This window comes from Columba livia, chromosome 17, assembly GCF_036013475.1.
Source record: "Columba livia isolate bColLiv1 breed racing homer chromosome 17, bColLiv1.pat.W.v2, whole genome shotgun sequence".
NCBI lineage: Eukaryota > Metazoa > Chordata > Aves > Columbiformes > Columbidae > Columba > Columba livia.
In genome coordinates, this window is record NC_088618.1 from 4,027,134 (window position 1) to 4,044,443 (window position 17,310).

The 17,310-nt window shown below is 52.5% G+C and overlaps 3 protein-coding genes and 1 long non-coding RNA gene across 16 annotated transcripts in view; 2 read left to right on the forward strand and 2 right to left on the reverse strand.

Annotated features, from left to right (window-relative positions):
• The window catches only part of PITPNM2 (phosphatidylinositol transfer protein membrane associated 2), a 122,730-nt gene extending 121,318 nt beyond the window's left edge, over positions 1–1,412 (forward strand). For 7 of the 8 annotated variants that reach the window (XM_065033413.1, XM_065033412.1, XM_065033417.1 and 4 more), the window contains one exon: positions 341–901. In XM_065033413.1, the coding sequence (XP_064889485.1) occupies positions 341–673 (333 nt within the window). In that variant the 3' untranslated portion in view covers positions 674–901. Of the gene's footprint in view, positions 1–340 lie in introns of all 8 variants that reach the window. The other variant, XM_065033418.1, reaches the window with a different exon arrangement.
• Positions 1,413–3,094: 1,682 nt separating this feature from the next.
• Positions 3,095–10,148, reverse strand: ARL6IP4 (ADP ribosylation factor like GTPase 6 interacting protein 4). 6 transcript variants are annotated; one of them, XR_010466772.1, is made up of 7 exons: positions 10,019–10,148; positions 8,283–8,467; positions 7,563–7,901; positions 7,013–7,130; positions 5,674–5,743; positions 5,342–5,493; positions 3,095–4,604 (listed from the first exon to the last, which is right to left on the reverse strand). XR_010466772.1 is itself a non-coding variant. In XM_065033446.1 (6 exons), exons 2-6 carry the CDS (start codon positions 8,452–8,454, stop codon positions 5,437–5,439), a joined length of 756 nt encoding a protein of 251 aa, XP_064889518.1. In that variant the 5' UTR covers positions 8,455–8,467; positions 10,019–10,148; the 3' UTR covers positions 4,635–5,436. The 6 variants fall into 6 exon arrangements, 4 of the variants coding, with proteins under 4 accessions (XP_064889518.1, XP_005498308.2, XP_021141707.2 ...); XR_002411886.2 differs by lacking the exon at positions 10,019–10,148 and adding an exon at positions 9,726–9,951 and having other exon boundaries at positions 4,434–4,604; XM_065033446.1 differs by lacking the exon at positions 3,095–4,604 and having other exon boundaries at positions 4,635–5,493.
• Positions 10,149–11,028: 880 nt separating this feature from the next.
• Positions 11,029–17,277, reverse strand: OGFOD2 (2-oxoglutarate and iron dependent oxygenase domain containing 2). The gene is made up of 7 exons (XM_065033440.1): positions 17,061–17,277; positions 16,921–16,977; positions 15,397–15,507; positions 14,800–14,899; positions 13,609–13,733; positions 12,834–13,091; positions 11,029–11,631 (listed from the first exon to the last, which is right to left on the reverse strand). Exons 1-7 carry the CDS (start codon positions 17,181–17,183, stop codon positions 11,356–11,358), a joined length of 1,050 nt encoding a protein of 349 aa, XP_064889512.1. The 5' UTR covers positions 17,184–17,277; the 3' UTR covers positions 11,029–11,355.
• LOC135575631 (uncharacterized) lies at positions 13,400–16,372 on the forward strand. Its single transcript, XR_010466773.1, has 2 exons — positions 13,400–13,509; positions 13,549–16,372. It is a non-coding gene; the product is annotated as an uncharacterized LOC135575631 (long non-coding RNA).
• Positions 17,278–17,310: the final 33 nt, after the last annotated feature.

Sequence of the window (17,310 nt, forward strand, 5' to 3'; positions counted from 1 at the left end):
AAATTGTTGGCCCTGAGGGTGGTGAGAGCCTGGCCCAGGTTGGGCAGAGAGGTGGTGGATGAACCATCCCTGGAGACATCCCAGGCCAGGCTGGACGGGGCTCTGAGCAACCTGAGCTGGTGAAGATGTCCCTGCTCATGGCAGGGGTGGCACTGGATGAGCTTTGAAGGTCCCTTCAACCCAAACCATTCTATATCAGGACCCATGTCTGAGTGGTTCTATATCTTGTACATCACCCCAAGACAACCTGGCACAGCAAACGTGTTTGGCTGCCTCTGGGTGCCAAGGAAATGTGTCCCATCCCTCTAACGCCTGCCCTCATCCCTCTCTCGTCTCGCAGTTCATCACCGAGGGGTACGCGGCCCACCTGGCCCAGCTGGAGTACAACCACCGCGCACGTCCCGCCAAGAACACCACGCGCATGGCGCTGCGGAAAGGCAGCTTCGGGCTGCCCGGCCAGACCGAGTTCCTGCGCAAGAGGAACCACCTGCTGCGGACCATCTCCTCCCAGCCATCGGCCACCGGCCACCGTCCCGAGCGCACCCAGAGCCAGTCTGACAGCGAGAAGGAGAGGGACAGGGAGCGCAGCCAAAGAAGCATGAGCATCGCCACGGGGTGCTGGGGCCGGAGCGCGGCGTCCCGGCTGGAGTCGGGCCTGCTGGGGCAGAAGTAGCCAGGTCAGAGCCAGCGACTGTCGGCTGCAGCCACCGGAGGAGAAAACAAAAGGGAAAGAGAGACGAGGCCAGCGTTACGGGCTGGAAGGGTAAATATGGTGCTACTCTAATAACATCTTGGTGTTCTGGGAAGAGACGGGATGTTTCCCACGCGGAAGGTGCAGGCCTTGCAGCGGGAGCCCAAGGAACAGCTGGAAATTGCAGGGGGGAAGAGTCTCCGGGTCACAATCGTGCTCTCTCCTGCCTCCTTCTCTTATCCAGGTTTAGTGACTGTAAATATGTGCCTCCTCCTCGCCTTGTTAGCCATCGCTCCAATCCGTGTGACCGAGTGCTGTCCTCAGAGCCGCAGGAACAGGGGACGAGGCCAGGGAACTTGTTCTTGGTTGTCCCAGGAGTCAGACCGAGCTGCTCTGCCAGCACGGGGGGTTTGGGGTTCGATAACCACACCGGTTCCCCGGCACAGGCAGCCCCAGAGGGGGATTTATCACGGGCTGCACCAGCCAGAGCAACCGAGAGCTTTACCTGTACAAAGAACTTCACCTTCAGCCACTTTCTCAAGGAGTACATGCAGTGGCAACACATAAAGATGTATCGATGCTGTTGGGAGAGGCAGAATGTCGGCAGATTCGTGCCCAAGGAAGTGGGGTCGTTACTGTTATTACTGTTATTTTTTAAAGAGACCTTTTAGAAGCCAGTGGAATTTAATGCGTTGACCTATTAAAAGAGGAATACAAGCTATTTTGTTTGAGCTGTTAAAAACCTCAGACACTCAATTTGCTGTTAAAGTCTCCAAATATTCTCGCTATATATTATTTCCAAAAGTAACCACCGTATATTTGGAAGGCACTCAGCAGCTAGATTGCATTGCCGTTCTTCTCATCCAAATGCAGGGTCTGACTCTCTCAACACCCACCTCTGAGACGTTTTCTTCTTCTTCTTCCCAGGTTCTCTTCAAGTTCAGTAGCAGCTTTCATGGGAACTAGACTCGCTTCTTATACCTGTAGTTACTGAACTGTAAAACCTCATTGTTTTTTGCACTGATGATTTTTAGAATGGAAACCTGTTACCATCTCATGTAGCTACACCTAACTGTTTGTAGTGCATGACAATGAACTATTGCTAAGCCAGGGTGTGTGTGTATATATATACATATATGCATATACATATGCACACACATGTATATATATATGTATATATTAAAAATAAAAATCTGTGCATAAGTTTTTCCAGCGGTAAGGAGACTGTAAGGAAGTGTGCCAACCATGTCAGGCAAGCTTAAGAAAAGGCCATATCTTAATTTTCCTGGTGTGTTTCTCAGTGGACGTGCCCGAGCTGATGGTTTGTGCGGGGCAGGGGGAGCCACCGGGGTGATGCGATGCGCTCGCTGCCGGCGCCGCTGACACCCGGACGCGCGTCGCCCCGCGCAGCGGGGGAGAACAGTGCCTAGAGCCAGGGCTTGCCAAAAAAAGCCCCTTAGTCCCATCCCTCGGCCACCCGGCCCCGGCCAAGGGCCCGGTTCCCCCTCGCACGCACCTCACGGGGCTCGGGCTGCGCGGTTACCGGCTCCCATTGGCCTCTCCACGTGGAGATTTTCTAGTCCTACCAAGCTCCCCGAGCCCGTGTAACCCCGCTTTCCCCTCACGCACTTCCCTGTCTTTATATCACTTTCTACTTCTGAGGATCTTCTTTATAACAAAGAATTTTTTAGACTGGCTGCTTCGTTTTCTTAACTGTTTCAATATGAAGCGCAGGGCGGCCGCACTGAGACACACAGCACTGTGAATGCTGCTCCGCTCGCTGCCTCTGGGCCACGGTGGGCAAATCTAATTCACCAGACGTTAAGGTCGATCTCGTGTGTCGGCGAGGGCGGGGGGCACAGGGTCAGTGCTGAGCTCTGGATGGCGTCCGAGCTGGGAAACGCTCAAACCCGCCTGCCCGCGGCACCCACCGCGTCTTGCAGCCCGACTGCAACGTTTAGCCACTTCTCTTTGATAATCGTTCGATTACAGAATGTATCCGATGACTTTTGTTACCGAAAACTGACTTCCCTTTCTGCCGACTCGGCTCAGCTCTCTCTGAATGTACATCCAGAGCTAACCGGGTTTAAAACACCAATGTGAATTGTCCCAGCTTTCCGCTAGTCGAATGTTCTCTCAAACAGATGCCATCCGAGTAGGAAGCCAAGCCACAATCCATCCTGCGAAGTCAACAAACCACATCACTAAATAATTTCTGCAAATTTGGATATGGCCTTTGCAAAATTCACCTTTCCTCCAAGTCCACAACCAAGGCATGATCTGTACATTTTCCAATGCTGATGAGATGTTCACATTTTCTTATGTGTAGATAGTGTAAAACAGAGGAGAATGTAAATGTTCAAAAGTGGATATATAAAATTGAAAGTTATTTATTTATGTAGAGGGAAAAAAAAAAAGTCTGGAGGGACTGGAACCTTCAGGGTTTATTAATATTTAAAAATGTAGCTTTTTGTTTCAGGCATTATGTACAAAGCAATTATTTTATGGACCAAGTTTAATGTAACTGTCGATGAATGCAGAAGTGCAATATTATACTCACCTCTCCATCACTCCATGTTTTAACCACCTACTAACCAGTCAGACCGACAATCACACACCTCTGTCCTCATCCCTTGTTGAGCTTCTCAGATCCCGCTCAGGGCCATTCCTGGCCCCCCCATCTGTTGCCATTGTATGGATCCAACACGGAGAAACAATTGTAGAGCAGGACCTTTATTGCTGCAATAATTCCAGATGAGGCGGGTGTAGTTACCACGAAATATGCCAATAAGTTGTTGGGTTTTTTTCCTCTCCACCGATTCAGTCCATCATAGTCTACATCAATCTATCCTCAGCCGCCCCCATCTGGCACTCGTCTATCTGAAGCAAAGATCAACGTGCTACTCACTCACAGAACAATAGCAATAGTTTATCTCTGTGTTTATAACCTGTTTGTTCCGAGCTGTTTTGGAGAGCGATGCACGTGACCCGATGCCTTTCCATGCGAGTGGAAGAGGATCCGTTTGGATGCACTGAGGGAAAGATGAATGTATATCCCATCCTTACTAAAGGGGCACTGTCAGGTTAGACACCTAATTTATCTTTGTTACAAATCATTTCTTTGCTTCGAAACAAAAGAATACGAAGTTTTTCTTGCACCCTCTCGCCTGCACAGGCTGCCTCGGCCTTTCTTTTTTTGTTAAGTGTTTCCATGGGAATCGAACTCCATCATGGAGCTCAGATTTTTTTATAAAAAGCAGCTTTTTGTATTACCGCGCTGTTGGGCCAGACTTTCTACCTGACGCTGTCCCTTTAAAGTCTTTTAACAAATATACAACGAGGCGCCCACGCGTTCCCTCCCAGTTGTTTTCCTGGGTTTGCCGGATCACTCAGTCAGCTGAGGCGAAATTCTAATACCAAAAAGCGTTTACAGTGTCCGATCCGCGAGCCGAGAGCAGTAACTAGCCAAAGGGTGACTGTCCGAGCCCCGCTCCGCCAGCAGCCGCCGCGCTCGCTGTAGCAGCCCCTTCTTCAGGTATCGCCACCGTCTGCTGCATTTCCTATTAGTTCTAGAAGCCTTACGGTCCCTCCCTGTCCCCTCTGCCTGTTGATACCCTCGACTGTCAATTTTATATTCCAACGATGTTAGTTATATTTTATTTATAAAAAACGGCTTTTAGGGGTAACAGTGGTGCGCGGGGAAGCCCCGGAGGGCTGTGTGTGCAGCACCGTGCCGATGACGCGCTTGTGTGTGACAAACCTTCTGTACGACTTCCTTCTCCTTGCTGTTCGTGCATCGTTCCAATGCCTGGGTGTGCTTTGTGTACAGTATCATTGTGAGTTACACAGATTAAAGAAATGGGAAGGCTCTTCTCTGTCTGCCTTTTTTTCTCTTTTTTTTGGGGGGGAGACTCTAGAAACAGACAAGTCGCAAAACCCAACATGTGAGCAGGCGCCACTTTAATGGGGTTACAGCGACGAACAGAACTGGAAACCCTCCCCCGATCAGTCTTGCGGGACCCATGTGTCCGTTAACCCCATTTGTCCTTTTTTCTTTTCCACAGTTTGTAGCTTTATGGACTTTGCAGTGGGGGAAAGGCTGTTTGCTTCTCAACACGCACAGGTCCTGAGAAGCCCAGAGCCCCGACGCTGCGGGGAAGGGCTGGAGTTGCAGGGACAGCCAGCGAGGCGAAGCCCCAGGGCAGGGCGCCAGGTCTGTGCTCCCCCAGCACCACCCAGCGAGGCGAAGCTGCAGAAAAGCCGAGTAAAACCCCAGGGCAGAGCAGGGGGTGACACGTGTGGGTGCAGAGGGGACCTGCAGCACTGGCTAAACACGGGGCACACGGATCCCTCAAGGAAGGGGCCAAGCACAGCCCCTGAAAGGAAGGAGTAGCTGCCAGCTGCGTATTCTGCAGCCCCGGCGCATCCCCTGTCCTGGCTGCAGTGCTGGCTCCTGCCCAACAAAGCCCAGAGCCGGGGGCAGCAGCACCTCGGGGTGCTCAGCGCCAGTGAGCCCGTCCCTGGGTGCTACTCAGCTCCTCCGGCCTCAAAAAAGGGGCACTGGGGCAAGCGGGTCCACGTGTGCTGTAGCCACACTGGCCCCCGTGAGGAAGGGGAGGGGAGAAGCTGTTTACTAGGAGATGAACTTACTGCCCCAGGGAAGCGTCCGGACACGGTGCTGTCTGCGTGGGGCAGGGACAGGGGCTCAGGCTGGGCTGGCAGCAGCAGCAGGACGGGCTCCACGCTCACTGCAGCATCCCCGTCCTCGCCTGGAAGGCCAGCCCGTCCCCCCGGGTGGCTTGCTGCAAAGGGAGGGACACGGGCACTCACAAAACTGCTGGCCCAAGGATGAAGGACCCAGAGCACCCACCCGCGGGTCCCCATGGAGCTGCCAGGGCTCCTGGTAGAGTCAGTGGAGTCCCAGGGAGGAAAGACAACACCTCCGGGTGCACCCACCCACCACGGCGGCAAGTCCCCGCTACCTTGTTAATCTCCTTGTGTCTCTCCTTGCTGACGATCTCTTCTAGTACTTCTCCATCTCCCTTAATGAGCCTGGAAGACAAATGCAAGGTTACGAGCCCTGAGGGCTACCAGCAAGTTCCTGCAGCCACAGAAGGTGACAACCCCCCCCAAGAGCTGCTCCTGTGCCCCAGCTCGTGGCCACCAGCCCCCTCAGCCGTAAGTGCCCAGGACCGATGTCCCTCTAGGGAAGACCAGTGACGATCAACCTCTGAAGTTGCATTGTGTGACTTTCTTTAGCTGTATTAAGCTTATATATCACATCACACTTCTCCAGTGCCCTTGTGGGATTAATGTCACCACACCGCAGCAAGGACAGGTGGAATCCCCTGAGAAACTGGCATCCTGAGCCAGTCACACTTGCACAGCAGGAGAAAACACAACATAAACACGTCCTGCCACCCCACCATCTGCAGAGGCTTCGCTGTCAGCAGCAACGGCCCCAACTCCTGCAAAACCCCTTCCCTTCCTCACACAGAACTCAGGTCTGGTCCTGGCTGCCCCGGGGAACTGCAGAGTTGGTCAGAAACAGGAGCCAGTTTGGGCCTGACAGGCAGCCGGAGCAGGGAGCATCTTGCTGAGCAAATTCCAGGCAGTGTTGGAGGCAGCACCAAACATGAACAGAAACTTAATTGGCTTCATTACGTGCCTTACGGGGAACCGACCTTTGTTCCACACCTCCCCGAGCCCTGCAGGCTGCCTTCTATTTTAAGACTGGACTTGTCATACCCAATTCTCTTCAGCATGATGTTTGCTGCTTGCTGAGAAGATGCAGCTTATTAAAAACTGGGTCGTTTTTATTTGGCAGCTAAACAAACTCCAGTTTGATCGTTCCGTGTAACCCCAAGGGGCACATACTCCCTCCCCACTTGCGTGCAGTGCAGGTGCAATTTGCCCCGCTGAGTACGTGAGCTGCGGAGCTGCACGCGTGTGACGTGGGGGGCAGGGAGGTGACAATCACCCCTCTGGTTCCTGCTGTGTGCAGAGTCCCATTTAATAGGGACAAGTTGAACCCTCTGTAGCGCAAGGAACAAACCTCCTGCCTGAGATGCATCCTAGTGCCCCTTGCATGGTGCCCCAGCACAATTCGGTAATTTGCTGTCAAACGTGTCACTTTCTGAGTAAGTGACACCAGGTCTGACAGGAGGGGAGCTGGGAGGGATCGGCTCAGGTCTTTGCTGCTGAAGGGGACCTGGGTCCACGTGTGGTAGCGCAATGCCGTGGAACAGCATCCTCCTGACTCCCTTCTCACCCAGAATGGACAACCTGACAACCCACCTCCCTTTTCCCCAGGGATCGTACCTCGTTCTCCCGGTTTCAGGATCCACAACTCTCCTTATCACGCTCTGCCTCGCATCCCATTCTTCCTTCGTCATTGGCTTCATAGCCTGAATTCGGGACTTCTGTTCGTCTGTCAAAACTGGAATGCACAGCTCGTCAGACTGGGGCTCGAGGGGCACAGCCCCGCACCTGCCGTGAGCGGACACGCGTCGCATCGCTTTCCCAGCGGGACTCGGGGTTCAGCAATGAACACGCAAAGGAAGGGACGCTTCATATCCCATAGCCGGTACCAGCTTAGCCAGTTTGTCACCGCTGACTGTGACCTTCCATTTGGCATCTTTGTTCCCCGCTCACATCTATAAATGCCATCTAAACACAACTGAATCTGTGAACGTGGCTCCTTATGTTTACTTGGTGTGGTGCGTAGGAGGGATGCGTGCCAGGATCTGCTCCTGCCCGCATCCCAGTCCCCTCAGGCCCCTCGTGCGGGTCCCAAAAAGGACACGTGGGTGTCTGTCCCCAGCCCAACACATGAGCCCTGGCTTTGGTGGGAGGGAAAACCCATCATTACCTGGTCCAGAGTCCACCAGGGTCTCCTTCTGCCACTGCTCCAGCGATGGGCCCAGCACCGCTTCTCCCTTGGCTTTCTCCTCCTTAGCCCCTTCCTTTGACTTCTTCTTTGTTTTCTTCTTTATTCTCTTCTTTTTCTTCTTCTTTCTATCTTTCTGTTTCGGTCGCTTTTTTTTGCCATGTTGACTCTTCTTCATTTTGGAGTCACTGTCACTGGAGTCATCAGAAGAGGAGCTGGAGGAGGAGGAAGACGACGAGGAGCTGGTGGATGAAGATGTTGTCTCAGAGGAAGAGGTGCTTGCCTTCCTCTTCTTTTTGTCCTTTACTTCCTTCTTCTTTTCTGCAATACAGAAGAAGAGGTTGAGTGGAGCGGCTCTGGTCCCGCGGCAGCAGGGACGCTGGTCACCCCCATCACAGCCTGGGCTCGTTCTTGCACAAACAGCGAAGCCCCCGAAGCCGGAGCAAAGACCCCTCTGTGCCGACACCTTTAACACGTCACCGCGTGCGGCACCACACTGCCAGACCAGCATGGGGGGACACCGTAGGGTTTCCCGCTTGTCAGAACAAGACTAAAACGGCACAAAGTTCACAGCAAGGGAACAGACACCAATTCAACTAAAAGCAGAGACCTTCTTCTCCCATCTGGGCCCCCACTGTGCACCTGCCTCAGGAACATGTGCTGACAGCACAGCGTCGCAGGTCTGTCCCCTCCCTTCCCTACCTGCTGACTTGTGTCTGTGGGACCCCGAGATCCGCTTCCTCGGAGGAGAGCTGCTGCCCCGGCGCGAGTCCTTGCTGCCTTTCCTCCTTTTCTTCTCCTTCCTCTCCTGTCTGCTCCGAGAATCACTTTTGCTTCTGCTTCGCGATCGCTTCCGAGAGCGGCTGTGGGCCATGGCGGGTCAGCCCCTGGAGAAACAGGTTACACCAGCGCCACGGATGAGACCCCCCTCGCTCAGGACCCCCAAAACCTTAAACCCACCCTGAGCCAACCAGCCCTGGAACTCCCGCTCCTGAGCCCCCTCAGGCTGCTCTCGCTGAGTTCCCGACACGCAGGGGCAGGTTGGTGTCACCCATCACACAGCTGCGGACAAACTGAACGTTGCCAGCGCACAACACGGAGCCCTCAGCAGGGACAGTGCTGTCACCCTTTCACCCGCCTCCAGACAACCATCCCCATGCAGCTTGGGTGTGAAACCTCTGCCAGGTTTTCCCCACGCTTCTCGTGTTTGTCCCTGGTTGTGATGATGGAGAATCGGGCTGGTCCCCGCTGGGGTTTGCAGGCAGCGCGTCCCCGTGTCCCTGGGGACACCCCCGCGGGGCTGGGAGCGTCAGGAGCCGGTGACACGCGGCCCCTGCAGACGGACGCCCACACGGTGCAATCGATGCTGCGGCGACAGGCAGCAGAATGAAACGTCCTCCCCAGGCTGAACACAGAGTCAATCACCCCGTTATTTAAAATGCCGAGAGCCAAGGGGAGGAATGAATTTTTAATACTCCCATTTGCTTTTAGAAAACAGATCATGCATCGAGCTGGCATCCCCGTCCACCAGCGCGACCGGCTGCCCGCGGCCACGGGCCAGAGATGTGATACATGCTCTCATTAATTTAAAAAACAAACGGGCACCACTGGCCGAGCAGCATCAGGGAAACGCTTTCTCCCAGCCACCTTCCCACCACTGCATTTCATTAACTGCGTGTTTAACACCTCGACGTTCCCAAGCAGCGATTCGCTCCCACGTGATCAGACCCTGGTTGATTTCCAAATGGAAATTTCAATCGGAAAATAAAAAAACAAAGCCATTAGGGCAGGCAGGAAAGTTTCTGAGGATGAGAGTCGTTGGTTGACACCTGCCCAGCGGTGACATTGGGCCCCTGGGTCTGCTCCACCAGGGACGTGGCGGCAGGACCCGCTTTTGTACAACAGCGGCTGCGGAGCTCAGTGGGGACGGGAGATGCTGCAGGAAGGGGACGAGCCCCAAATCCATCACGGCAGCACCTTGGCGGGATGTCCCCTTGGTGGGATGTCCCCTTGGCGGGACCCAGGAGCCCGGTGGCCACTCTGCCCCTGACAAAACCCCTGCCCTCCTCCCCGGCACAGGGAGCCTGCACCATGCTGGCCCTTTAAGAGCTCAGCACAATGTGTGCTGGCCCTTTAACTGCTTACCACAAGGTGTGCTGGCACTTCAAGAACTCAGCAATAGGTGTGCTCGCCCTTTAAGAGCTTAGCACAAGGCGTGCGGACCCTTACCTGCGCGAGGTGCACCAGCCCTTTAAGAGCTCAGCACTCGGTGCACTGGCCCTTTAAGAGCCCTGCGCAAGGCGCGGCCCCTTTAAGAGCGCGGCCCCGTGTCCGTCTCTTTAAGCGCCCCCGCGTGTCTCCGCAGCGCGCGTGTCCCCTCCACGGTGTCCGCGGCCGCTTCGGCTCCGCAGTGCGGCGGGACCGGGACCCGGACTCACCGCACCGAACCCGCTCCGGGTCCCGCCGGGCTCTTCCCCCCCCGCTTCCGGCCGCCGCAGCTGAGCCGCGTTCTTGGGTTCCGGGCGCCGCCCGGGCCGGGATCAGCCTTAAACTTCATTTTTGAGGCCTATTTCAGAGGCAGAGCATAGAATCACAGAATCGCTTTGGTCGGAAAAGACCCTCTAGATCATGGAGTCCAGCCATAACCCACCCCTGGCACTGCCCCACGTCCCTGAGAACCTCATGTCCGTCGGTCCAACCCTCCAGGGCTGGTGACTCCAGCACTGCCCTGGGCAGCCTGTTCCAATGCCCCACAGCCCTTTGGGGAAGAAATTGTTCCAAGATTCAACCTCAGCCTTCCCTGGCGCAACTTGAGGCCGTTTCCTCTGCTCCTGGTGCTTGTTCCTGGGGAGCAAAGCCCAACACCTTCAACTTTTCAAAGCCTACATGCTGCAATTATTGCCGTTGAATGAAAGAATGAAAAAAGCCCTTTATAAATGCGGTGTTATATGGGTATGTCAAATAGATACAATTCACATTCCACAGAGCCAAATGGAGCGACCAAATTAAAAGATATTTGGCTTCTTTAATTCATTTTGTGGATGGGAGAGGCTGTGATTTCGGCCAGCGGGCGGTGAGATGGGGAAAGCGCTCGACCCTCCTCACGCACCGGCTGCTGCGGATCCTGGTGCCAGATGAAGTCCCTGGCCTGCCCGTTGCACCCAGCTGGAGATGGTTGTTTTATATATCTACCTGCTCACATAGCTGAAGGAAGGGAGTGAATGTACACTCTCGCCTTCCTCTGGGAGTTTTGCCATGTTGCAGGTGGCTCCCAGAGCTTTGTCTCTAAAGCCTGTTTCTGTAAACCTCAGGTGATGATAATTCCACACCACTCACAGCAACCTGTTGTCAATCACCTGTGTCTCAGTTTTAAGCAGATCCTTCACTGACCCAGTAACAAAAAGCACTTCCCTGGGCTGATGAGAGGAGTTCCTGTGGACAGCAGAGGTAAGTGTGGGGTTTTATTGTTCTGTTCTTTCTGTTTACAGTGGGACTGTAATCCTGCTGTTGGCACTGAGCTCTTTAAAGGGCTGAGCAGCTTTGGGTGTTTTCCCCATAAACATTAAAATATTTACAGAGTCTTTGTGTGACCTGGTGAGCTTGGGTACCAGCTCTCTGCTCTCTAAGCAACTGCCTCCCCTGGTTGGATTGGGTTTAAATCACTTTTGAAGTGATGCTACTTCTTGCATGAGTCAAAGAGCCTGTTAGTGCAGACAGGGAGGCTGGAAAGGATCTTGAGGCAGCTTGGTCTGGAGAAAACAGGCTCTAGTATTTGCTACCACAAGGAACAGAGGTCCACAGTCTCGGGCACATCATCCTCAAGGGATTCTGTGAACCCGTCCCCAAACCCTTCTGCTTCTACCAGCTCAGGCTTCTTGTTGCACATGGGGCAGAGCTGGTTGCGGATGGTGGATGATCTCATCCAAACGATGAGGTTCCAGCGTTCCCCGGAGGCGATGGGCAGCGCCCCGTGGATCTGCCCTCCTCGGTGTAGCAGCCCGTGGGCTCCCACGTGTTCGATCTCTATGTACTTTGGCACGGGTGCAGGATCCTGGAACAAAGGGAGGTGGATACAGCGTTAGCCCAGAAAATCCCCAGCAGAACGATGCTCAGGCAGGTGAGACTTATCACCTCTTCACCCACATCACCCAGAGAATGACGTGGAGGACTCACTGCACCTCTGAAATGCAGCTGCTTCAGCAGTGGTTTTGTACAACTGTTTCCAAGTAAAACACTCGCAGTTCCAGGTCCAGAGGGAATTTAAAGGCAGTTTCATTCAAAAACCTCTGGTTTACCAGTGTAAGGGTGCTTTTACCCTCCTTGCCAGGAAGCAGGGGCTGGGGATTTAGGTTTAAGTCTCATCTGAAATAGATTACTTCTCTCTCAGCACCTCCCTGTTCTTTATTGCAGCTGGGGAATGACTGGTTTGTGTCACTCCAGCTTCTACTGCAATAGCTGTCTCTGTCCTCTCTTTGAATTGGCTGCAATTAGCTTGATTATTGGTAATGTACTTGTAGCAGTGTTGGGGAATAGACTGCCAGAGCTTACTGAAGTACTGGGTGTACTGCTTCTTACAGAGCTTGGTTAGAAATTGCTTATATGGCATTTGCTCAGCATAACTTCTGCAAGTTGTGAACCTTTAAACTTTCTGCTTTAAGTAAAAAAGGCCAGAGTTTTCAAACGGGAAGATAAGGGGAGCTGCGTCTCTGGAGAGAAGTGAAGGAACAGCATGGGTCTGACAGAGCTTGTTTTCTCCAGCTGCAGATGCAAAATAACAACGTAAGGTCAGAGCTTTAATGACAACCCCTCTAATGAAAATTAGGGGATCAAATGAAGAACAGGGAGACTCCAGATTTTAATTTTGCAGTTGGCCCAAAGTGACACATGGGGGGTGGGGGCTGGGACTGTGGGGGTGCAATTGTCCAAGGTGTTTTTTCTGCTGAGGGTCTCCTTCAGGAGGCACTGGCTCAAGCTGCTCTGTGCTGCGCCTCACAAATTATATACTTTTAGAAGAATTTCTGGAATCTGTCCCTGAGTCTCTGCTGTGGGAAACCTAGAGAGAAGGAACTTCCTCAACAAGTAGAAAAGGCTCCTGTATAACCAAGACATTCAAATAAAGGGGGAAGGGACAGAGAAAGTTTGACCATCAGAGGTGAATAATTGTTTTTCAAACACAGTTAATGCCTTGAAACTTTGGGGTGAGTGGGCAGTGAGGAAGAGAATCAGGATCCAAATTAGGAACATGCTCAGTACCTGGTTGAAATCCCCAAAGTACAAGTTTCCTTCTGTGAAGTCTTTTCCCAGTGAAACGTTTAAGGTGACTTCTGCATTGTCATAGTGAGAGCTCAGATCCAGATCTTCGTGTAGCGAGTACTTGACAACAAAGGCTTTGTGGCTGTCCAGACAGGAGCCCCCCAGGTCGGGATAAAGCAGCGCCGTTATGGGCCGCAGGTATTTCTCACGCAGGGGTGTGATGAAAGTTTCGTCCATCCCAAGCTCATTCAGCAAAACCTGTCTCAAAGAAAGGAGATGGGAACAGCTGCCCAACCACATCTGCTGCTTCATCAGAGCTGCTGCACGGTTGTTGTGTTCCCTTCCAACCCTACTGCTGGCTCTGATGAAGAACTGAGGAGCAAAGGCTCCAGCTACAGGCAAAGGAAGGAGGATAAGGTGGAAAGTGAGGAGGAACAGAGTAAGATCAAAAGTTGAGTGTTCTTTAAAAGTCGGCTCCTTAATATAAATGTGCGTTGCTTAAATACAAGGTACTCTTTGCTCTGAGATACCAATTCCCATCCGCTTGCATTCCCCTGTTCTTTTCTCTGTGTAACACACATTCTCTCAACCCTTTCACCTCACAGGGGCTGTACTCAAACTGCGCTGTGCTCAAATTACAGGCCCTTTGAAAGGGAAAGGAGTGTGAAGTGAGGAGGTAAATGGAATCTGCTTGTGAATGCTTCCCCATGAGGAGGTAAATGGAATCTGCTTGTGAATGCTTCCCCAAAGAAGCACGAGAGGCAGCGAGTCCTACCCCATAGTTATTCATGGAGTTGGGCCGGCCTTTAGGCATGTCCGACTGCTCAAAGTTCTCCAGCTCATCCACAAAGGCTTGGCAGAACTCCTCTGTGAACACCGGGAGTCGATAGATCCTCTTGTCTGTGAAGAGAAGGGAGATGCTGTTTGTTGGGGAAAATAGGAGGTGAGAGTATCCTCGGCTGTCGGGCTGTGCCGTGTCAGTGGGAACGCGGGACCCACGCACTTCGTTTTGTGCTCAGGCACAGGAACTGCTCCCCAGGATCAGCTCTGGGATGTGTTTGTTGTTCTTCATGTTGGACCCTTGTTCCCAGGCTTCCCCATCCAGTCAGGAAAGCTGGTACTGATCTAAATGCCAGCTGGGTGTGCTAAGGAAATGTTTTGAGAATCTAGAGGGAGAGTGGGGAGTCAACAGCTGCCTGGTGGGAGGAGACTCAGGGTCATTTAGGGGGTGACAGGGGATTCTCTCATCCAGCCCTGTCCCGGGAGGACCAGTCCTTCTGAGCCACCTCTCAGGGTAGACCCCTAAAGGTCTGTGCAAGGGGAGCTCAGTATCGAGAGAAGCTGAGATAAAGCCAGCATGGAAGACCTGTGTGTCTGGAAATGGTGCCCTGGACATCTCCAGGAGCCCAGCATGTACACAACATTTGCGTCTTTTTTGCCTTGAGAAAAGGAGGAAACTTTGCAGCTTTGCCTCTACATATTTTCAGCGTTCCTGGTAGGGAGAGAGCTTCCCGGATGCCCCCAGGGAAGCTGAAAACCCAGATCTCTTTTTAAGAGACTGACATCCAGACTGAAACTATTTCAGCTCAGACTAACCAACAGGGATTGTTTGAAATGTTAAAGCACTTGGGGAGGGAAAACCAAGCTCCCTGGACTAAGAGTGTTCTTTCAGCTGGCTCCCCAAGAGGTTGTGGTACCAAAACCCCAGCCCTGCTGCAGCCAGAGCCTCTGGTGAGACACGGGCAGCCTGGGACTGGAAAAGCAGAAATCAGGATCTCATCTGGAGCACAACTGCTGCACAGTCCTGCCTCTCCAGAGACCCTCGTCAAGCAGAAAATAACATCCTGTTTATCTCGGCTGTGTGTCAAATCTGAGTGATTAAATCAGGGCTTGAAATGAGCTGTCGTTGCTGGAGCTGCAGTGTCACATGTGGAGATCTTTGTGGCTGATGAGTTGTTTTCTTTACCTGAGAAGGACTCGATGTAGCGCAGGAGGCCGTGGAGATCAGCATCTGGTGATGTGCAGTATCTCACGATTTCTAGAAAATCTGGGGCCAGGAATGAATCCTGGCATCAAGGGAAAGATGATAAAAGGACACAAACACAATTATCTTGTGCAGTCTTACAGCCCAAGAGGGAAGTGGATTTCCAGGCAGCCACAGGAAAACATGCAGAGTCTAGGGAGCAGGGCTGGCAGTCACACTAGTCTGTGCTAAGCCCATAAAGGCTGATTTCTGTGGCTGTTTGTTAGACCTGTTTGCTGCAACAATGTGTTAGTTCTAAATGACTAATGGTATTGTGAGTACAGTACTGGGGCGGGCGCAGCTTCGATATGGAATGACCCTTATCTGGCTGTACCTCAGATGTAATCTTGCCTGGAGAACATCACACTGGGAACATCACACTGGGAAAGTTTTAAATCCAGTTTTAGTATGCTATACTTCGGTTTTAATTCGGTCCAGCTCTAGCACATTGAGCAATCCCGAGCAGAGGGCTTCCCACTGCTAAAATAAACCATGAGGAAACTCATTGGGTGCAAAACAGATCCCAAACATCCCACCTACCTGCAGAACATACACTTCGGGGTGTTTTTGTTTGTAGCACTTTGAGATGACAGCTTTGCGTTCCACTGACTGATGAATTAACTGTTTTCTTCTCTGCACTTCTGCCTCGATCTATAAGTAAAAGAATAGAGCATATCATTAGAAAATCAAAAGGGATAACTAAAACAGTTCCAGGAATTTGCTTATCATTTTAAACCTCTGGGAGACAGAGTGTATAGCTCCTCTTTGCTGTAGTCAAGACAAGTCCAATAAATATCTGAAAAGCCAAACGCCTAAGAGGGATTTGAGAAGCTTTCTCTTTATGGGTGGCTTAAAAAAAATAACTGGAGTCTTTCTGTGGATGTGTCAAGTGGAGCTGTGAGATTTTAGCCCTTTCAGGCATTCTGACGCCTCATGAATCGCTGGCCTACGCTTTAAGAGTCCAGCTTATGTTCTGACAATAAACCATTGTCCAAAATAAAGACATTCGCTGGGAGGGAGACAAGACTTGTCATGAAGGGATTACTGCTAAGTGTTGTGGGGACAGGCTAATCTGTCATTTCAGAGGAAGCAGCTGTAGTAGCAGCTGATTCAGGCAGCTCTTCCTATTTAATAACCCCCTGAGATCAGTTTATAACATTCCTTAGAAAATAAAGGAGGGAGGGTGTGACCAGTACCCCTTGCTCCTGACCCTGGTGAGTGGAACTGAGTATCTCATCATCTTTTATGTGATTATTTTTTGAGTCTAGATCGTGATGGTTATATAGGAACAACAAAACATGTATTAAGATCTGACCTGATCTGCAGAGGGTCCAGGTGATTAGAAATTGTAAGTTAGATTAAACTAGGATCTAGGGGATTCAAAATTACAAGTTAAGATCTAGAAATCCTGAGTTAAGTTGTATTACAAATTCTGTATTGTGCTGCTTATTGTGCTACTTTGATTTTGCTTGTAGAAGTTGTGTCATTCAAATAAAAGAATCCTGGGCTACACTAATCATAAAGCTTTGTTTTCTTAACAGGATACTAATTGTAGCTATGATTTAGCACCAGCATCATCCTGATAAAGATCTCTAAAAGAACCTGTCTGTCCACATTAGTGTCAGGTAAAACTGGAGCAGGCTCTGTGACAGATCTCTGTCCCTGGAAAGAAATGACATTGATCTCTCCCTGGAGCTCTGTAGGATCCCTGGGTGATCCCCTCTCAAGGCACTTTTTAAAAATAACCGCCAAAAGAAGGGCCAAGGAAAGACAAACCAGAAGGGCGCTGGGAGCAGTTGGCTGAACCCAGGAAGCACACTGGGGGACGTTTTTCCATAACCTGGTGAATTACAGCATTTACTTGAAGGGTGCAGCCAATGCTAACCCAGCACTGGCAGCGTCCAGGAACCTGGGGGGGATTTTTCTCATCGGTCTTCTCTGGAGAGCCGAGCCCCGTTCCCCCTGGTTCCCTTCACACCCCCCCGTGTGTGTGGAAACCCCTCAGGTGAAGGGGAACCCCTGAGGGGGTCGGTGGGCCGCTCGGCCGGGCTCTCCCGCTCTCACCTCCCGCAGCGTGGTCTCGAACTCGCGGTCACTCCTGCAGCCCCGCTCCCGCAGCGCCTGCAACACACGGGGCCCGTCACCCGCCGCCCGGCCTCGGCCGCCGCCGTGCCCGGCTGGGGGTGCCCCCGCCCCGCCGTTACCCGCCCGTGCTCGCGGCGGAGCTGCGCCTCGTCCCGGTACCGGACGTGCAGCCCGTAGCGCCCCACGAAGATGTTGTCGGAGAAGAAGCAGGCGCAGGCCAGGAACGGGCGGCCCGCGGACATGTTTCCCGCCGGCAGCCGGGGCAGGAGGCACCTGGCGTGGGTCCCGCCGCCAAATGGCTCCGCCGCACCGCGGGGCGCGCCGCTTCCGGCCGAGCCGGCGTGAGGGAGGGCTCGTCGGCAAATTCTG